At 30.0% G+C, this 21,746-nt stretch overlaps 1 protein-coding gene across 1 annotated transcript in view; it reads right to left on the bottom strand.

The window, feature by feature from the left end:
- Positions 1–21,746, bottom strand: part of TfAP-2 (transcription factor AP-2) — a 179,484-nt gene that overhangs the window by 99,020 nt on the left and 58,718 nt on the right. The window contains exon 4 of the mRNA XM_075354579.1: positions 669–723. Within this exon, the coding sequence (XP_075210694.1) occupies positions 669–723 (55 nt within the window). The remainder of the gene's footprint in view (positions 1–668; positions 724–21,746) is intronic.

The following is a 21,746-nucleotide window of genomic DNA, read 5'->3' as shown; positions in this document are numbered from 1 at the left end:
CAGGAAAAGATTTTTGAAAGTGTATGTTTGGAGTGTCGCTTTATATGGAAGTGAAGCTTGGACAATCGGAGTATCTGAGAAGAAAAGATTAGAAGCTTTTGAAATGTAGTGCTACAGGAGAATGTTAAAAATCAGATGGGTGGATAAAGTGACAAATGAAGAGGTATTGCAACAAATAGATGAAGAAAGAAGCATTTGGAAAAATATAGTTAAAAGAAGAAGATACAGATTTATAGGCCACATACTAAGGCATCCTGGAATAGTCGCTTTAATATTGGAAGGACAGGTAGTAGGGAAAAATTGTGTAGGTAGGCCACGTTTGGAATATGTAAAACAAATTGTTAGGGATGTAGGATGTATGTGGTATACTGAAATGAAACGACTAGCACTAGATAGGGAATCTTGGAGAGCTGCATCAAACCAGTCAAATGACTGAAGACAAAAAAAAAAACTTCAGTTATTGTATGGTAATATCCGTTTCTATAAAGTAGTGAAATAAATATACAAAGTAATAATTAAGAAAGTTTCGTCATTAAACTTCCATAACTTCAGCGCGCTGCAATTTTCCGACATTAACAAATTATTATTTTATAATAATTTTCATTGTGGAGCAAAAGAAAAAATAATAATTATTATTATTATTGCTATTATAGGAAAGTACTACTCACTTTTAAGTAGAGGTAAATCGCTTATGAATCCCGTACTATCATCCACATTTGTATTCTGAAAAAAATAAATAAAAAAAGATTATACGTATGAATTAATAATATTAATAATGCCGATCTCCATGGGAAGTGGTAGTTTCTCTGACTTTCATCCGGAGTTTTCGGATTCGAATTACGGTCAGACACGGTACATTTCAGACGCTGCAAAAATTCATTATCATCCGTCATACGTGAATATTATTGGACTTCAGCCTTTTCTTCCTTCAGCCTTATTTTATTGATTAAATAAAAGTAAATTATTAAAATTTTATAATGTAAGCACTGGAAAACTTCTTAAGATAAAAAAGAATAACCGAAGTAGTATTACATTATTGAGCTATTATTTATCGTATTTCAAATAATTCTTATTAAATTATTAAAAACAATTAAAAGATAAATAAAATTAAGTGGTGATTGTTTTTGTTTGATTCATTATGGCTGAAATGATAAACTGAACATTAAGTCTTTGAAGGTATGTGAGTTAAAAAAATAAGAATAAAGAAAGGTTCGTTACTATTTCATAATTAAAATTTTCCTCATAGTTTAAAAATTTAACCTCATCAAGCAAAAATCGAAGGCAATTTTACAATTTCAATAAATTTAATTCATAACGCTTTCATAAATATTTACGACTGTCAATGTGAAGATGGCCGTAAATATTATTGAGAACGTTTAGATTGGTTTTTTTTTATTTTTTTTTTTATTTAGATTTGGTTCATTTTGTTCTTGCAAAAGTTTGTAGCTTGAAATTAATGGTCGATTATCATGAACAAAATAAGTTTTTCTTTCTTGGGTGAAGAATGAATTTTGTTCACTTATTTTTATTTTATTTTATTTTACTTTTTTGTATTACATGCAGTGTATATTAAATGTACTATTTAACTAACAACATAAAAAATAGCTGTAAAAATAAATCTATACAAAGTGCGCTTTCAGTAAGAAACGGTATGATTTAAAAATAAAATTTCAAAGCAATATTTTCGTAATTAGCTGTGTCTACAGTCGCTTAAATCACTGTTTGACTAATTAATCTGGAACTCTATTAAATTGATTTATCATTGTATTCAGTTTATAAATAGGAAACGTGTTAACAAACCGTGAAAACATAATACAAATGTTAATCAAAGGGTTGTTGTTATCAAGTGTATTTAATCTGACAGGTGTTAATACAAGGTGAGTTGCGACCCTAACTCACTCTACCGTGCAACAGTTTTAACACAATTTTACAGACGGCAAGTCGGTTACACGGTGAATGAGTGTGCCTGGCTTGGCACGCTTATATTATCACAGTAATAAATGCGTGACACGCAGTCCCAATTACGGTGTGTTATCTCAATGGGTATCGCTATTATTACACGTTACATGAATTTCAATCCTATAAATTTTCTTTCTTCTTTAAACAATTGAAAATCATACTAGATTACCTATTTTTAAATATTTTTATAGAAAAAGATATATTACTCTATATTTAAAAACATTAAGCTATGAACATTTTTTTATTTTGTTGTTTCCGATGAGTCTGAGGAACTCCTCCATTTACGGCCGGAGTGTCCGATTCGCTAACAGGTTCCGCTAGACGTTATTAAAAGAGTGTACGTGTGTCTGCGCCCAACCAATTAAACCTCATATCTCACCAATCCTCTACAGAAAGCTGTCTTTCAGCGGAGCCTCCTCATGTCATGTTCTTCCGCCGCAGTCTGAAGACCTTGTATTGTGGTACAATTGAAGCATCCATCTCTTCCTCTCTTCCCGGACTTTGGTTTGCAGGACTCCTGTCACAATTCCTGCGACTGCTTCAAAGTGGTGCTGGCTTTTCAACTTGTCTATTATCAGAAGGCCGATAGCAGTTGCTGAAGCCTGATCGACTAGCCATCCATCGTGGTTCCCTGATCGCTGCCAGATTGAGTTCCGAGACTTGGATAACATCCATCGCCTCTCTCTGGTTCGTCCCCAACAGATGTCTATGACGTCCCTGGACCTGTTAGCATTAAACAGGAGGTATTTCATTTTATGGTCAGACAACTCCTGGCTCGGTGGCCCTCCACACCACATAACGCCCAGTGTGCTACTTCAACACATTGCTCTCTCCTGTGTTCAGGCCTCCCAAACGAAAAGCACAAATTTGACTTGTCGGAGCCGGTGCAAGTCGAAGCCCGGTGTCCCGCAACCCATCACCGAAAACACCTGGGGTCTCCCTCTCTTAGTAGCAACGACAAGACTGCCATCCAATGCGGATTCTTCCTCCGACCACCAAGTAGTAAGCTGCTCTCCTAAGTAGGGTGACAGTCGCATTTGTGACTGTCCGAAGGCCGATCTAAGGGAGGTAACCGTACCCTCTGCCTGTTCTTCCGGTAGGAGGGCTTCCCTGATTGCTATCAGCTATATCAGTTATATCAGCTTTATCTTTACTGGCTTCGTAGTCCAGATTTCTTATATGCACTGCAGACTATTTATCTAGCTTACCACCGGAGGTTATTTTTGCCTCTGGAAAGTCTTCTGTATGTGATCTGATAAGGCCTTAGCCTCACCAGTCACATGTTTTATTCTAAGTTTGAGGTCCTCTCCATGCCTCGTCTCCCTAAGATAACGGCTTCTGAAATTATCTCTCCAGCTCCGGCCTTAACTTCTCTTAAAAGCTGAGCATAAGATAATCTTTTGTTTATAATTATCTTTCTTGTAGTCACTTCAGCTTTATCTGGTATCTGTGCGATCCTCTCCTCCTTAAGTATATAGAGCGATTTTCTCTTACCATCTCTCCTGGCCAAGTATTCTAATAGCCGCTTAACTTTTTGCCCTCTCCTGTCCAATATTATTCCCACAGGGACTGGGTTTTTGACTAAACCTTCAAAACTCCATCCAGATTATGCTTATTAACTTGGGCATCTTCCATATCCGAATTTATGATGTTCATAAAAATTTAACCCACACTGGCACCTTCCTTTGCTCTTCCAAGTAGAATCTCGGTTTCCGAAGCATCTCCAGAACTCTGCTTGGGACCAAATTTCCCTCATTAAGCATATTACCTAAACGTGGAACACCATCACCATCTGTGTCCACGACACGAAAAGTCTGGCAAGCAGCCTTTTCGTATCCTGTTTAAAATCTAGGATCATTTTCGCCTTGTGATACGATCTTAGGTCCTGGATACCCGTTTTAATATCAACACTACAGACTTATATCCACACTTCGCCTGTGGAAGAGGCTGTAGAGCCTTGCCATGGATATATGGCAGCTGGAATGGCACACCACGACTACGGGAAGATCCTTGTATAAATTTATACAGGATATGGGGGATGGTATGCCAAGCTCGTTTTTAAGGGCAACGGGTGCCCAGGTGCTCACCAACTATGTTAATTCAAACCAATATCCGTTTCGGTTCCGTCTGGCTGCTGATGAGCTGTGCGTCTGCGGGGAGGTCCAGTCAAATGAACACCTGATGTTTCACTGGCTCTAGGGGGGAGGGTGGCCAGAGACCGGGCCGCCTTGGAACTTTACAGGTCAAGGGGAAAATTGCCCACTCACAAGCGGCGAGTCAATGTGGCGAGAGCCGCATTATCAGATCATATGGGAGTTCCTTGATGCGGTTGCTTTGTTCATTCGACATATCAGTAGTTTACCTAAGGGAAAATACTCCTACCTCACTGCTGTAGGAAGCTAACCTAGAGATATATATGGCTGACCACCAGCCAATTAAGGCTCCAAGCGCTTTAATATGGTTCTTGCTGGTATTTAGCGACCTAAGCATGGCAGCGAATTCTGTCTCGACGAAATGCATTTTAACTTATGGATGTTATATATATTTTTAGTAGTTGACGGGGTGCGTCTACCCATTTTAGTAAATATATGATAAGTGAGCAGTTCGGACCTAAACCGGTGATGTATGGCACCGCGCTTAGTCCTCTCACGCTGTTAGGTAAGGTCTAGGAGCTATTTAGGGTATTGGTCGCTAAACTGTTCGAGGTTCAGTAGCTATTTGTGGCACAGACAATTGGTAGTATGCTTTAGGGCGACCGAATGGTATGGTGGCTGGAGAAATTCCAAGCAAACCAAAAAATCCACACTACAGCAAAGATCATCTGCCCACTGCGGAGATCAGGCCCGAGATTTCATCACTTCCTCTAACTTTTTCAATATTTCTTGTTTTTCAACCTCCGTTCTGCTGAGCTTATCCGTGTGTGTTCCGGCTTCAGCTGTCTCTCGAGGGGCCATAGGGGTCCCGGTTAGTGAGAACATCTCACGTAATTCTTTAAACTCGCCGGTCAGGAAGGTAAGTTCTTTATCAACTATTTCTAACTTCTTGTTAGGATTATGAGATGTTAGTGACTTGAAAGTCCTAAAATCATTAATTACATCCTCCACTATAGCCGAAAAGTGTGGTCCTCATTCTAAGTGTGTCAGGTGATGGCACAACTGAACATTGATTGCTCAATAAGCTATGTACTTAAAATCTAAACACATAACTCTGGAAAGATAGTCTGATGAGATAATTTTTTTATGAGTCTTATCGAGTATTACGACTGAACAATTTGGGCAAGAGCTGAATTAAAATTCTTAAAAGCACTTAGAACATCCTAGGTGGTATCCTGTAAAAATTAGTCAGACCCGTTTAGGATTATCTATATTTGTTTTCTTTACGTGGAATTTCCACTTAGAAAGTCGAATCCTGAACCCTGTAGCGAACCATTTATGCAACCTATGGATGATGATTTCAGTTGTATACAAACTAAAGAAATCTTAATCTTCTTATAAACATCTCAAACTCAGGGATAAATATAAATTTAAAGTTTTCCTTCAATGTTGTTTTGTTTTTTACAAACCACCACTAAATTCAACAAAGAAAGTTTTGATTAGTAAAACTTTATCCTGATTTTCATATGATCTGTGTGTGCTTTTTTTTTATTTTCACTCTCAATACAGTCACAAAGCAAACCAAAATATACGTAGCTTTGTTGATTTTTACTATAGCCCCTTCTCATAACTAGACCTTATTTCTAAATCTGAACTATTACTAGATAAAAAAAAATCCACCACTTTATTTTTTTCCTATTTTTTAAAAATACTTTATTAAAAGGAATTGATTCTTAGCAACAATCATATAAAATGAAAAGATTTGATATGACAATAACCCTAGAGGTTTTTAAAAAATGACAAAATCAACCCCCGTTTGCTGGCAATCAACTACTGTCCATGAAATTTAGCCCAGGTAAATCTAAATGGAAAAGTAATTTTTGTAATTTTAGATGAGGTAATGAATTTAATTATACTCTATCGCCAGGGATTAAAGGTGTCGGATGCTGTGATTATAGCATTTCTATTACTTAGATAAAGAAGAAAAAATAATATATTTATTTGCTATCTATTGTAGGTTTTGGTCTGAAAATTCACTATCAGTGAGGTTTGTTCTGGTGAAAATGCATTGACATCGATCATAATAAAAGAATATTCTGTAAATGGAAATAAAGCTATTAAAAGTAGAGTTATTTACTAATGATTTTGAGGTTGTATTAACTGGCAAAAAGAAACCGTATTTGCCACAGCCAATTTATAGGTTTTTCGTAATCGTTTTTAAGATAAAAGAAACAAAATTAATTTTTTGTTCAACATTTGATGGATATGCAAACGTACTGCAGATTCTATGAGCTTTTTTCCTTTACTGATTTTTGCCTCTCTCTTCTTTTTCCTGGCATGAATTCATTTAATAATAATTATTTTTTAATTTTTCTTAAATTCTTCCAAAATTATCAATCAGCAATTTTTAATATTTTTTGATACATTCTTTTTTTTTATAACGTGAAACCAGTAATTTTTTATTTAATATTTTAAATCCCCTAGTTATTTATGTTCTTCATAAGGATAAAAAGTTTATAGTTAATTCTAAGTAAACTTCTGTCAGCGCTTGTAGAAATTATGTTTTTTGTGTTTGACATTTTAACCAGTGTTTTATTTATACGGTTAGATTAACACTGTAATTAAATCTCCACAGACTACAATTTTAATCAATTAACTTGTTTTATTTAATTAAAAAGCCGATACAACAAGTAGTGGTATTACTTATGATTGCACCAGGTTCAATATCATTATATTTTACTTTAATATGGACAACGGTCTGCAAACATACACTGGGAATTTAATGCGTTGTCGGTGAAAGTGAAATTATATTTTAAGTCGTTTTGTGTTGTGCACTATGGATTGGTTATTGTTGCCTTATGCTTTAAGCCGCTCCCCTTTAATGTAGTTAACGCGTTTTACAATTAAACAAGAACTGCTTAAAGTATTTTACTCTTTTATTATACATACGTAACGTTTTATATCGCTTTCCTTCTCTTTGGTGTTTATTGAACTTTTGCCAAGTAATAGAAGGAAAAAATAGGCTTTGTTGGAAAGTAATAATTACCAATAAAGAAATACTAGTGTTTAAATTATTCTATGACACTGAATATAAATGTATATATTTAATCATAATTTCTAACCAGGAGTTATATCATCTCAATATTTTATCCATAAAGTCCTAAGGTTCTGTCTACTGGTCAGGTTTGGTATTTCTTAAATGTTATAACATTTTTATACTACATTCTTACGTACAAGCTTCAAGATTACAAAATAAATAATATATATATATATATATATTTCTAATTATGAAATAATGAAATTTAGGTAGTCAGCATATTGGTTAAAAGTAAGATTGGATTCATTTTTTAATGATTTTAATTCTAAATAAAATTATCTTTTTAGAACTCCATGAATTGATATCAGCTAAATTTATTATTTTCTTGATTGAACCTGAGTAAAGTTTGCTTTACTTATACACCTTATAGAACTTATGTAATTCTGTTTAAGTTTTAACAGACGTAAGATTTTTCCATTTTTTATTGCAGATCCAACTGGTAAGTTAAAAAAAAGTTTACCAGCGACGTTTTTTCCTTCCTTGTACGAAGTAAAGGAAGTATTGTGATCGCGAATAATTTCGATTTTCAAATTTAAACGGAAATATCCATTTTTACCATCCCTGAATTCGCTTTTACTAATTTAGGCGTGACGTCTGTACGTACGTGTGTGCGAATCTATCTTGCATAACTCAAAAACGATTACCCGTAGGATGTTGAAATTTTGGATTTATGACTGTTGTAACATCTAGTTGTACACCTGCCCTTTTGATTGCAATCGATTGGACCAAAAGTGTCCATAAAAGCCCAAAATCAAAAAAAATCTGGAATTTTTACTTTTTCTTAATTAATAGTAGTAATAAACCTTCATTGAGAGATTTTCAACCATATATCATACGTGGTTCTTATTTTCATTGGTTTCAGAGTTATAGCCAAATAAAATTTTATTTTAAATAAAATTGTTATAGTTAAATAAAATGAAATATTTAGATCTTACAAGGGAAGGGCACATCTCTTTAAATCAGACTTCATCTACGTTTTTTTCTTAACTTTTTTAAATTTAATTGTTAACCTCTGATTGTAAAAAAAAGTTTTCCGATAAATAATAATTCAATAATAACAATAAAAGAAAAAAATATGAAAAAATATTAGAAGTTTTTAATTAAATAAAATTTTATGTAATTTTCATTTAAAAACAAAATGTGTATATGTAATTTAATAGGCGTACAAGGAAGTCATGTGTTGTCCACATCAGATTTTTTCCTTTAAGATAAATTATGATTTTTTTTAAACGATAATTTTACACAATGTAAGTAAATTCTGACTTTATCTAACTTCTGTATCTACTTACAGATTTTTTTTTATAAACTCATGGAAACTATTTACTAAGCATATCTTTTTAATTAAAAATTAATTTTTTATCTCTTAGCTGTTACGATACATCTTTCAAAAAAATGTCTCATTCTTCTAATGACAAGTCTTTTACTTACTCCCATTTCGGCATAATTAGATACAATTTTTTAACAATACAAACTTAATTTTTTTCTTTTTTTAATTACAATACTCTTATCAACTACAAATTTTATTATTGTTTTGATTAGAAATATCAAATATTGAACATTATTTTGAACAAATATCATTTGTCCAAAAATGCCGAATGTCTGCATTTTTCAAAACATAGAGTCACCGAAAGCAGGAAACTCAACTAAATCATTTTTGATACTTTTTCACCAAGCATTGTCTTAAATAGTAGAGAGCTAATGAAGAAATTAGTTTGGGTAGGGCAGTACTTTATTTCTATTTCTAAAAACATTTTTCTTACTAAAAAAAAAAAATTAGCTTGGTAAAATATGAATTTTTACTTTTAACGTAATTGAAAAATAATCTGAATATATGTTACAGACATTATAAAAACTCATCAATAATTTTCAAATAATTCAAACAGAAATCAACTAATTTTTTGGACTGATTTCTATTAGAACAGACAATTATCAATTTACAAAACTTGACAGCTAAAAGTAATTCTTTCAATGTTTATTTTATATTAAATAGATCTAATTGTAAAACCGAATTCCATGTTTGGTAGAAGCATAGAAATAATAGAATATGAGATCATTTACTCTACGCTAGTTTTTAAATTAATACACAAAAGATTAATGGAAAATGCTTCTTTAATATTATTCATAATTACAAAACCATATTATATAAAATTAGGGAATGATTGATATACCAACACTACAGTGTCAAAAACTTATTCGTTACTTAAAAAAAAAAAATAATAAATAAAAAATAAATGGTATTTTAGATTAAAGAAGTTAAAGTTCATGATATCAAGTAATTTTAATGAACTTTCCAAAACGCTAAAATTAAACTTTTCGTCAAATTGAAACGATTAATTTAAATAACCGTAAGATAATCAGTAACAAAATTTAATTAATTATTTGGTTGCTTTCTGAAATTATGAAGTTAAATTCAATCATTTTTATTAACTATAATATCTAATCTGACTCAGTTAAAATTAATGTAAGATAACCACAAGTACATAATGATCATCTGTGATGAGTTCTTTCACTCGAACGTTAACTTGATCATTTCGTCGTCCGCACCGAACATACACAATATCATACGTACATATACACACAAACTTTGCGCGCGCACGTTCGTAATTGTTATGGCTTAATTATAAAATACAGATGGACAGGGTATAATGTATAAAGGAAGGACGATGAGATGGAAGCGAAAAAGTAGCAGTATACAATCTAGAAAGGTAACTAATGAAAATTGATAAAGATGTCGAGAAGCAGAACGAAGGAATGAACAGCTTGTGCGTTTGTATGTGCGTATAGGGGTGCAGTATTTATAAGTGTGTGTGTGTGTGTGTGTGTGTGTGTGTGTGTGTGTGTGTGTGTGTGTGTGTGTGTACGCGCGCCCGCGCGCTCGTGTGTTTGGAACTTGATTGATTAAAGTTCATTCGAAGGAAGGCAGCACTTGTATAATTATGTTCATCAAAGATGTACCTTAACTCAAAATAACTTTGTGAAGATTATAAAAATAGTGAGTAATGTTATAGGAACTGTGTTGTATTAATAAAGTAAAAAAAAATTTTACAGTATTTTTTTTAGATTAGTAACAAATTTATATATTGGTACTGAAATAAGACTGATAACATATATAGCGTTTAGTATATATATACATATATACTAAACGCTGCAAAAAAAAACAAAAAAACAGTTGATTAATTGATAAATACATTGTTCAAAAACTATTTAAAATTAAAAAAAACATCTCTCTTTCTTTTAAAAAACTGGGGTTAAATACTGTAAAATGAATGTTATGCATCATTATAATAGAGAAATTTTCATTGTTATGCTAGTAATGAGAAGGGTGAATAAAAATGAGAATATAAAAATCTAACCCTTTTTGATGGTTTAATAAATTAAATATCTCCAGAATAGTTGTAAACAAACAAAACCGTACACCCTCTGACGTCAGAAATTCTGCGGTGCACTTTTGAGATTCACCACTAAAACATCACCAGTTATATAAAATCCGCTTGTAAAATGTCTTTACGCTGACCACATACTAGCAGCTCTGTTTGAAGTACGTTTTTATTTTATTTTTTTAATAATTTGTGACCAAAAAAAAAAATTAACATCGTACGAAATGAAATAATTAAAACAACCCTTCATCCTAAATCAAATACTTTTTTTTTAATAATCGATTACTTTGTACCTCATGTGGTTCACTGGGTATCCTATAAAAATAATTATTAAATAATACGAGCAAACAGTTTAAAAACATTACGGGTAAAGGGGAGATTCAAAAAGTTCCTTCAGTACGGTTTGACTAATTTAAATAACAATCCATTATTCTTTCAAACAAAAAAAAAAGAAAGTAATATTATTTTTTTGCAATACTTCAATCAACCTTAATACTTAAGTTAAGCAAATCGGATGAATTTAAGTTCAAACAATGAATTGTACTTAGGATAAGTAAATTCTAAGAAACTTCTTTAAAATTGCAATTTTTTTATTTCAGTGCAGGGGGATGAACATATATATATATATATATATATATATATATATATATATTTCTATGTATAACACGTCTATATATAGAATGTATAAATAATAATAATGTAATGATATTGTGTATTTATCTAATAATTTATTAATATAAATACGAATAATAATAAAACATACTACAAAGTAGTGTAGTATGAATATGTAGTAGTACTGAACGTATATATATATATATATATATATATATATAATTGTAATGTATATGTCTATGTACACAGTACAATTCAAAATCATGGTTAAAAAATTGGGAAAATAATGAAAGAACATTCCCAAGGAAGAATGTTTTATCAATTATAAATTTGTATAAGAATTTTGTATACAAAATTCTTATACGAATTTGGTAATAGCATATGCTGTGTTTTTAGTACCACAAGTGATTTTGTTATAGAAAGTAACTTCTTTTATGCCGTACAAACTTAAATAATTATTCATAATATAATAATAAATATAAAATGTAGCGTCTCAGTCTTTCATAAAGAGGTATCGGGTTTGATCCCCGGTCAGGCATGGCATTTTGATACTCAAAAAAAATTAAATTTTATATTCTCATGCACAAGCTTCATTAAAAAAAAAATAATAAATAAAAAATAAACAGTTTTTCAGTGAAAAATTTAATAAATACAAAAAAATATAATAAAAAAGCTGTCGAAGTATTGCAGGACATTCCTGGCTATTAGTAATAAAAATAAAAAGAGTTAGAGACAAAAATATAAAATAACAAATATAGATTTTTCAAAAAAATTTTTTGGACTTTAGACCCGAGGTATAAATTTAAAAAAAATGCAGGCATTTCTTGATACCTCTAAATACTCGTATGAAAAAGTATAAACTTTCAAAAAGTATTTGAAAAATGTCTAAAACGAAGGAAGCAGAGAAAAAGATCAAGAGGTAGGTGATGATTTTTTAAAAAAACTTTTTTTTTTTATTATATTGTGTTGTAGGATATAACAAGTTGGACCATGAAACGTAAAAATTTTCAAAAAACCAGATTCCCAATTTTCCACTTTAATAAAGTTATTTAGCTTTATTTGTTGGGAAAGTAATATGCTAGGATAATATTATTGAAAAAAAAGTTAATTATAAAATTCGTAAATGGTAACCACAATATTTTACACAAAAGACACGAAATTTTAACACTTTACTTTGATCCGTAGATTTGCAGTTGATAATGCTAATTTAAAGGTTTTTTTTTTTTTAATTAAAAATTCTAAACTCATAATGGATTATTCTGTTTTATTAAAAACTGTTGAATTATATTACAGATAAATAACAAATACACATTTGATAAAAAAGCTGGTTTTCCTAGTTGCCTTATATGTTTGCCTGTGAGTTTGGCGCTTATTAAATCGATTCACAATAAAATAGAAGGTAGTATTATTTTATCCCCCGTTCTTTTCTTCTCTTGAAATTTCATTGATAAAGAATATTAGGTTGAGCAAACAATCTATTTTAAGAAAATAAAGAACGTAATTACTATATTTTTATTGTATTTTATTTAACTCAATGTAAATTACATAAAAAATCTTTAAAATACATCTTATTAACTACATAATAATTTGTCATTTCTCATTATAAGCTACCAATTTGGGTGATTTTGGACTAACAATTTTTATTTATTTTATTGTTGATAGGTCAATTTTCAAACACCGTCTCATTCAGGCAGGAATTTTAATTTTTAAGAACTATAAAACATTATTATATTTATATTTGATTATTAAATAAATAAATTAATAAAAAAACGACCGTAATTGTAGGTAAAAAGATATTTATAAACAAAAAGTCACTAAATACTGCAGCAGCGTGATCGATATACAGTAGTAACTTTCTCAAGAAAATAATCAGCATGTATCTAGGCCTTAAGGACAATAGTCCGCCCTAGAAGTTATCCTGTCTATTACGTGTTCGTTACGATACCTTTTTCTCCTCAATATTTATTTGCTGGCCCACCGGGATGGTTTATGTTTTACTAAACCGTCGTCAAAAATCAGTTGTTTATCAGCTGATTTTCAAAGTCAAAGCTTTCCCTCGTAAAAGTTGGACGATTTTATAACGATTTAAATACTAGACAGAAGATACAGTGTACTTTGGTGGTCGGGTTCAATTAACCACGTGTCTCAGGAATCGTAGACCTGAGTCTGATAAGGCTACCCTCATTTGTACGTCATAGATATAATTCTCACCTCACTGGGTCATGGGGATGGTTGCTTATTTTTCAATAGTTGAACAGATTGCAAGATACACGTTAGGAGAAGTAGTAATAAAATTTATTTTTTTAATACAACTTAGAGTTCATAGAAATGATGGTTACTTTTCATTACTATCCCCTTATATTAAATTTAGTTAGGAAGCTTATAAAAAGAATCATAATTTATATATTAAATTATTAAAAATAATAATTCTTGTAAGGTGGTTGTTAGTTGGAAAATCGACAATAATAAAAATTCCTTTAGTTCTAAAACGTCGAAATTGAGGGAAAACAATGAAGAGTTCATTATTTTTATAATTATTAAATTCTAAAAGTAGTGAACTTTCTTAGGATTATGAAGAAAACTTTTATTAATGAAATGAAATAATACCAAAAATAAATAAGACCGCTTTCAATTTTTACAGTAAATATAAAGGTACTTAACCGGTTTCAAAATCATCAACTAAGATATATTGTAGTTAGTTTTCATTTATCTGCGTTTAAAAAATTTTACTTGTTTTAGTACGTAACTAAAATAACATTATCTAATAATTAACTAATAATTTTTTTGTGGGGTTGCATTGTGCCATAAGACATATATTTTACTAATAGTTTTAGTACAATAGTTTTACTTAGAATAGTTTTAGTACTAATAGTTTTACGTTATTATTGGCAAAGGATTGTTATTTAACTAATTATTGAATCATTCACAAAGTTAACAGTTATAATACATAATTCATTATAATACTCAACTGCGAACAAAAGTACCCAATGCTTATAAACATATATTCATCCTTACACTGTTTAAAACGTGAAAATAAGTGAAACTTATTTACAATTAGCCTTGAGTAGCCTAAATTATTGAATAAAATAAATTTTATAATTATATATTCTTATTCTATTTCATTATTATAAAATATAATGACTCCCAAGAAGGCGTAACCTATGACACAAAGCAACCCTTATCCCAACCTGTGATGTATGAATAATCCAAACACAGAATAAACAACCCCCCGCAGATTGAGTGAACAGACCAGAAGGGCGTTCCACCCCTTGTTCGAGAAAAATGTAAGTGTTAACTAATTATAAGATGGGGATCGAAAAGAGGGGATCGACGGGTAGAAAATTTTATTGCGTTATAAAGTCAGCTGCTCAAAGGACTGAAGAAAAAAAGCCCCTGCAGTGATTTACAAGAAAATAAAGAGAAATGAAATAATGTTAGGATTATAACTTGTATAAATGCTAATACTTGTTTAACTGTTTAACAGTTAGAACATTGTTTTTTTTTTTATTTTTTTTTTTGGTTTCATAATATAAAGTTGTACTAATCTACTTCTTGTGAAAAGGTAAATAATTTGGTTCTACTGGTTTATTAAGACTTCGGCTAACAGAATTATTGAACTAGTAATATTTGTAAAATAAATTAAAGAGAATTGTGATGTTAACAGTAGATAAAACTTTTGCAGTCATAAAACTAGGTAAAAGTAAATTTTACTATTACCATTATTTACATAATCTTGGTCTAGTGATTAAACTCATCGTAAATCAGCTAATTTCGAAGCGAAGAATTCTCAGGTTCGAATCCTAATAAAGACAGTTGCTTTTATTGGATTTGAATACTAGATCGTGGATACCGGTTTTCTTTGGTAGTCGGGTTTCAATTAAGCACACGCCTCAGTTACGGTAGACCTGAGTATCTACAAAACAATATCTCACACGCACATCACGAACAAGCGACGCGGCTGCCTACGAGCCCCGAATCCAGAAAGCTGCATGGGATAGTTGGAGACTTTTGTAATATTCATAAGAAATAAATAATTTTTTTATGCAATTTGAAGCCTTAAGCGCATCTTAGGTAGAATTAAATATCATAAAGCCATTTAATAGTATTTATAGATTTTGAGAAGGCAATTGATATAATATAATTGAATCGAATACTTCTATATATCACAGAGTTTTTCAGACTTGTTACATAGAATAAATTCTAGCATTAATATTGTTTACATAAATTTTACGTTAGGATTTTGTGTTAGGCATCATAATTTATCATAATAATAATGTTATTAATGGAATTTATGCTTTGGTCATTCTGCTCATTTGACTGTCCATATTTGTTGACATACAGAGCTAAATTTCTTACAAATATCTGTTACCCGTAGAAATAAATCAATTATTTGTTTTTAAAATTAAGGAAAAAGTCAGGTGCAGCAGACTGCATTTGTTAGAATATTTATTGTTATTATTATTATTATTATTATTAGGATGACAATGTATGCAGATTTTTATTACCTGGTAATAAAATTTTAAAAAATAAACGAAACGAAATAAGGATCATAGTCAATGCAAAGAAGTCTGCTGGACTTAATTGAGTCTTACCTTAAATTTAAAAAAAAATGTACTTTTTACGATTACTTTTAAAGATATTTATGAAAAATTTTGTTTTTTATGAAAGGTATGGATAGTCGATTGAGCAGAAAGACCAAAGCGTGCAATCTCTTAAAATGATGCGTGTTTAAAATTAGGTAGATTTATTACAAAATGAAGATATATGAAGACGAAAAAATATGAAGTGAAATTTTTGACTGAATCTTATAAAAAAATTCTAGATTTGTAAACATTCTTGGTTAAATGTGTAAACGGGGAAACTGTAGAGGGCAACAATAATTAGAAATATATTATAAAACAAACAAATATATACATATCAGACAACATATGTATATTTGTCCTGGACATTCTGACTCAGAACTTACAGTGCAATAGTTACGTTGTATTTTAAAAAGTACCACAGAATAGAAAGCAGCAGCAAAAACTGTAAATGAATGAGGATTCAAAAAAGAAATAATCGCCTTAAAGCAAAGCAGAATGATTGGAACTTGAGTAAAAGTACGAATTAAAGATTGAGAACTTGACTTCTTGTCCGCATATTCATGCCGTGCTCGGAAGGGATGATTAAAAAATCATGCAAGAATGAGATGGACTGAGACCCGACAAAACCATGGAATCTGCTTAAAACATTTAAAAAACGTTTGAATTAATGGCTGGCGAATATTTTGTTATCTGGGAGTGGCAGTTCAGTCAATTCGGCATACAATTATCATTTTCTCGGACATCTATAGACATTGGACATCTCTTTAGAACTTCGTGGTTAGAGGAAAAACTGGCCATTGATAAACGACGAGGTATTGAAGTAAGAGCCGCGTTATGAGATGGTGAGGTTCAGTCACAATCGACAGTTTCTTAATAAAATAACTCTGCTTTCTAAAGGAATGTCCGGTCACGAATCAATAAATAACGATTTAAAGAGTTATCGGTGACTAAGAGGCTCGATTTATTTCTTCAATACTTTTATTTCGACAAAACTCTGTCCTACACCTACCGAGAGGAATTTATTCCCGATTTATTTTATAAGTAATTTCACAAGTTCCCTTATTTGCTGGGTAGATTACAAAAAAGCAACATCCACACTTTAACGACTTTAACGCTTAAAGTTTTTAGAAAAAATTTACACTAATAAATACACGGGTGATATAGAAGGAAGGCATATAAGAAAATGAAAAAACCCTTTTCAAAATGTTTTCAACCGCAAACGTTTTACATAATTTTAATTCATTTCATAAATTTCGTAAATAAATATTAAAGTTGATATTTTTTTGTTTTAAGGATATCAACAAAATACAAAATAGGAAGTTTCGAATAAAAAATATCAGTTAACAGTGGAAATCTGTATTTAAAACAATGTTTAGCGTATTTTTCCTAAAACTGATTCGATTCATATAATTTCTATAAGAGGATGTTTTAAGCACTCTCCTTTGGGTTGCAGTTTACGTTTCATAATTTCACAACTATTGTAACAGATGAAGCATTTTCGCTTGATATGCAAACAACATTATTGAGCTTATTAAAATGAAATTTATATTTGTATTGTACAGGAGGAATATTTTTCTAAAAAAAAATTTATCTTATGTATTTTCATGGGGGGGATTAGCCCCAGAATCCCTTTGGATACATCCTTGACAAAAATATTTGACCCTTTCAATATTTTTAGGCCAGTTATTATTATTTTTTTTCTATTGCTTTTAACATATGTATCTGATATATCTTTTTCGTAGTAATATTTTGCCCTTTGACCTTTCATGATTCTATTAAATTAAAATCGTTTCGACTATTTAAGATTATAAATAAACTTTGCTTTTAAACTTGCTTTATCAAGGTCCATAGTGAAAGCGTTAGTCGTTAAAGAGTCGATATTGCTTTTCTGTAACCTACCCGGCAAATAAGTTCTCTGCCCTCAATTTTATTTTTTCGTTGAAATATTAAATATTAATTTTACATTAATGATCTTAATTAAGCTCTTTTCTGATTTTATCTGGGAGGTCAATTGTTTATTACGATAATAAAATTGGTACGAATAGTAGTTCTTTCATTGTTTAGTTTACTCTGTTGTAATTTATATATAATACAGAAGTTTTACCAGTGATGCCAACATACTAAAAGGTTTAAATACTTAATCGCAGACTAGACAAAATATTATTCGTATTATTTACATGTCCTTATCCCTTAGTAACAAATAAATAAATACAATTCGACCTTTTGTTTTTATTTAATAGCAGATATAATTTTAAAAAAAATTAATTCAGTAACATTGTGATGGAATGGGTCAGTTAGTTTTGAAGGAGTTCGATAAAACAAAAGTACTTCTCAAAATATGTCGTTTTGAGTCACACTCATGAATTTGACCCTCCAACCAGATACTTTTTTTGTAAGGATAGGGTTGGGTTATTTCTCTTTCTGGAATTATGTAAGAACGTAATTATGGGTTATGACTAGAAGTCAAATTCTTCTAAAAGATATATATATATATATATTACATATCCTGAAATCTACAGAGAGAATTTTATTAACCTAATTTTTATTAAATCAACTGAATTTTTCGCCCTAAGAAGTGATACAGTGAAATTACAAATAATTTAATTTTCTGTATAAAATAACTAGTAGTGTTTAATTTTATAAATTTATTTCCCTTTTTTTTCTAGTAGCAATTTATTTTTATAAATATGATTAATTTTCTGTAAGTAATCAAAAAATTTTATAATTTACTTTTAAAAATTCTTGAATTAATGTAACAGGCCAAATAGTAATTTTCTTTTACTTTTTCTTTTAAGTTTAAACTATTTTTTTGTTACTAAAGGGCAGAGCATCAAACAGCTACGGTCATTAGCCCGGTGGAAATTGGTAGCTTATAAAAACATACCATGTCTGACTTGGATACGAACCCGGGATCTCCGTACGAAAGACAGAGAGACGCTACCTACTCAGTCACTTACAATTGTTTAACACTAAAAAAGTGTTGCTAAATTAATCGTAAATATAAGCAGTCTTAAACTGTTATAGTAGAATGTCTTAGTTAATAAACCGCAAGGGATTTTATTTTTTTATTGTAAAAGTAAATAACGATAGCTATCTTTTAAATTTATTATGTTATAAATTTTTAATATTATTTTTCTCCAAGAATAAATTTCAGTATTAAAATAGAGAAACAAATAAAACTTCCAGGTTTTCGTAATTTTTCTCTTTTAAATATATTATATATATAATTAATTTCATAATTTTTAATTAAAAGAGATAACCTTTCGAGAAATAATATTACATTTTTAATTCACTAATTTAAATTTTATAATTTAATTATGCATTTTGAATGATTATAATAAAACAATGAAGACCGTGTATCCCCATCCTCTTGCTCTTTCTTCCAATACTTCGTTAAATTGTAATAATTTTAATATTGATTTCTTTATTCCATTAAATAAAATTCATTTTATGCCTCCAATAAATTGTAATTTTAATAATAATAGTAATAATATTATAATAAAAGCTGATCTGTTCATTTGACCGGGTAATTTTTAACATTTCAGCTCTACTCTTTTTTAGCAACCTAATAATCTAAATCTGCAAAGGTGAATGAATTTGGATTTCCGCCGTAATATAATAATATACAGTAAATATATTCCGATAAACGAAATATACCAATAAATGGAAACATATCTGTGCAATTTTATTGTTGAAAAATAATAACCACCTTAATCACTCTAATTATTAAACCCTTTAAGTTTGATGTAGGTGATTTCATCTTTTATTTTTGAAATAATAATGAGTTGTCATTAGCCAAGTTTAATATTTATTCTTTTAATCTTTGGACAAGGAATAGTTTTTTTAATTTTTTCAATTAATTTTTTCATACTGTTCTGAATTTAGGATGAAACATTGCTTGTTTAAAAATATTGGTTGCATAAAGTAGAGGAAAACTCTACTTTATGCAACCATAAAGTTGCATAAAGTAGAGTTAATTAAAAACACTCAAATTTATTAAGATATTTTTGGAGAATTAATAAAAGGTATAATAATCCAAAATAAAGAAATTAATGATTGTTTTATGGAACAACGCATCAAACGAAAAAGATAAAATTACACTTAAATATTTATTGAAGAGTAAAATGGTATTATCGAAAGCGAATAATTATTAAGATGGAAAAACTGTTTTTATATTTTATTTATGACTTAAACTATAATAAAATTAAATTTGCAGACAAAAGCAGTAGAATTATTATTATTAGCCATTATACAACACCGACGTTGACTGTATGAAAGAGACGACAGTCAATTCTTTTTAATAGTAAAGCGTAGAACAACTTAATATAGAATACTGTGTATTATTTATTTGTTGAAATAAATGCACAGTTCTGTTATATATTTAGCATATGTACATCGATAATGTTATTACTGATGGTGCTTTTACGTCTACGGTTTATCATGGCCGTAATAATAAAATTGATATCTTAACCGCGGTAATTAGTCGTAAAATTGTAAATTCAATGAAACAGGAAGGTTATAAATAAGTACATAAAAGAGATGGTACGATAATGTTATAAGTTGAAGTATGGTAACGTTAAGGCCTAGTATTTATTTTTAACAATAATCCTTAAGATACAGATTGCACTCCAAACGCGCATTTTTTCGACCTTAAAAAGATTAAAAATAATGATTTATACGCGCTTAGAAATAAATAAAAGAGTTAGAATAAAGAAAATGTACTACTGATTTGCGCTCTTAGTGCATTACATTCGACATACTAGTTTAAAAGAAACGGATTGATAAAATAAAAACAAAGATGGGTGAGGAAGAGATATGACTAAAGAAAGAAATAAGCGATATCACTGACAGGATCGAATCGTAAATGTTGAATAATTAATGACAAGGAATGAATGTTTCAGTTTATGGTCGGGCACACCTTGGTATAAATTGGAGAGAGAAAGAAGTCGCAGTTAAGGCAAAAGATGTTTAATCCAATGTTGAAAGTTCAACTATAGAATTTCTTGGCGATGAATGAATGGATGAGATTAATAAAAAAAAAGTTACAGTTTAAAATATCTTATTTTTTAACAATTTAATTTTTAATACATTCAATTAATACGCTACTTTTATATCTATCGAAACGATTTGTTGATTTAAAAACCACAAAGTTATTTTTAAAGCTCGTTTGGAAGACCAACTTTTATACTGGATACTCGATTTGGTTTCACTCAATTTTTCCTCCAGAGTTTTGGTTTGGTATTTTTCCCATTCAATATTTACGTAATTGAAACATATCAACGTATCAACTATTAGAAAAAAATATTTTTTTTTAGTGAAAAGTAGATTATCAAAACAGAAATTTTGTAGCAGTAATTTTCTATCAATTTACATTAAGTGATTTTATTGTAGATGTAGATGTAGTTAAAATGACCTTCATAAATTATGGTACACACATTTATGTGAAAGAAACATAAGAGAAATATTATTGTAATTCTTATGGAAGGTATAATAAATGAAATATCCGGTAAAATTACCTAATTCTTTGAACGTCTTTAAAGTTTGAACTACTCTAGTCACAAATATTCAGAAAGGGAAATTTTGTTAACCGTGTAATTTTTTAAATGAATTATAATCTTGAGTTTAAAATTTTTTCATGTGTTTTTCAATTTATGTTCACATTTAATAATTTTCGAATATCTGGAGATTGGTAGTTACACCAACAAAACAGTCACGACTGAAATAACATAATATTCTGTAAAACTATGTTTTAGTAACCAATAATTTCTGCGTAATGAAAAGAGTAATTCGTTTGATATAAAAGGGAACTGATTATAAAAGGATATTAGAAATGGAACTAGAAGAATACAGATTAGAATACAGAATCGTTGACCCACCGGGTTGGTCTAGTGGTTAACGCGTCTTCCCAAATCAGCTGATTTGGAAGTCGAGAGTTACAGTGTTCAAGTCCTAGTAAAGCCAGTTATTTTTACACGGATTTGAATACTAGATCGTGGATACCGGTGTTCTTTGGTAGTTGGGTTTC

The sequence above is a fragment of the Lycorma delicatula genome, chromosome 1 (assembly GCF_047948215.1).
Source record: "Lycorma delicatula isolate Av1 chromosome 1, ASM4794821v1, whole genome shotgun sequence".
In the NCBI taxonomy this organism is placed as follows: Eukaryota; Metazoa; Arthropoda; class Insecta; order Hemiptera; family Fulgoridae; genus Lycorma; species Lycorma delicatula.
Note: the sequence above shows the minus strand (reverse complement) of the source record. Positions and strands in the feature narration are given on the sequence as shown.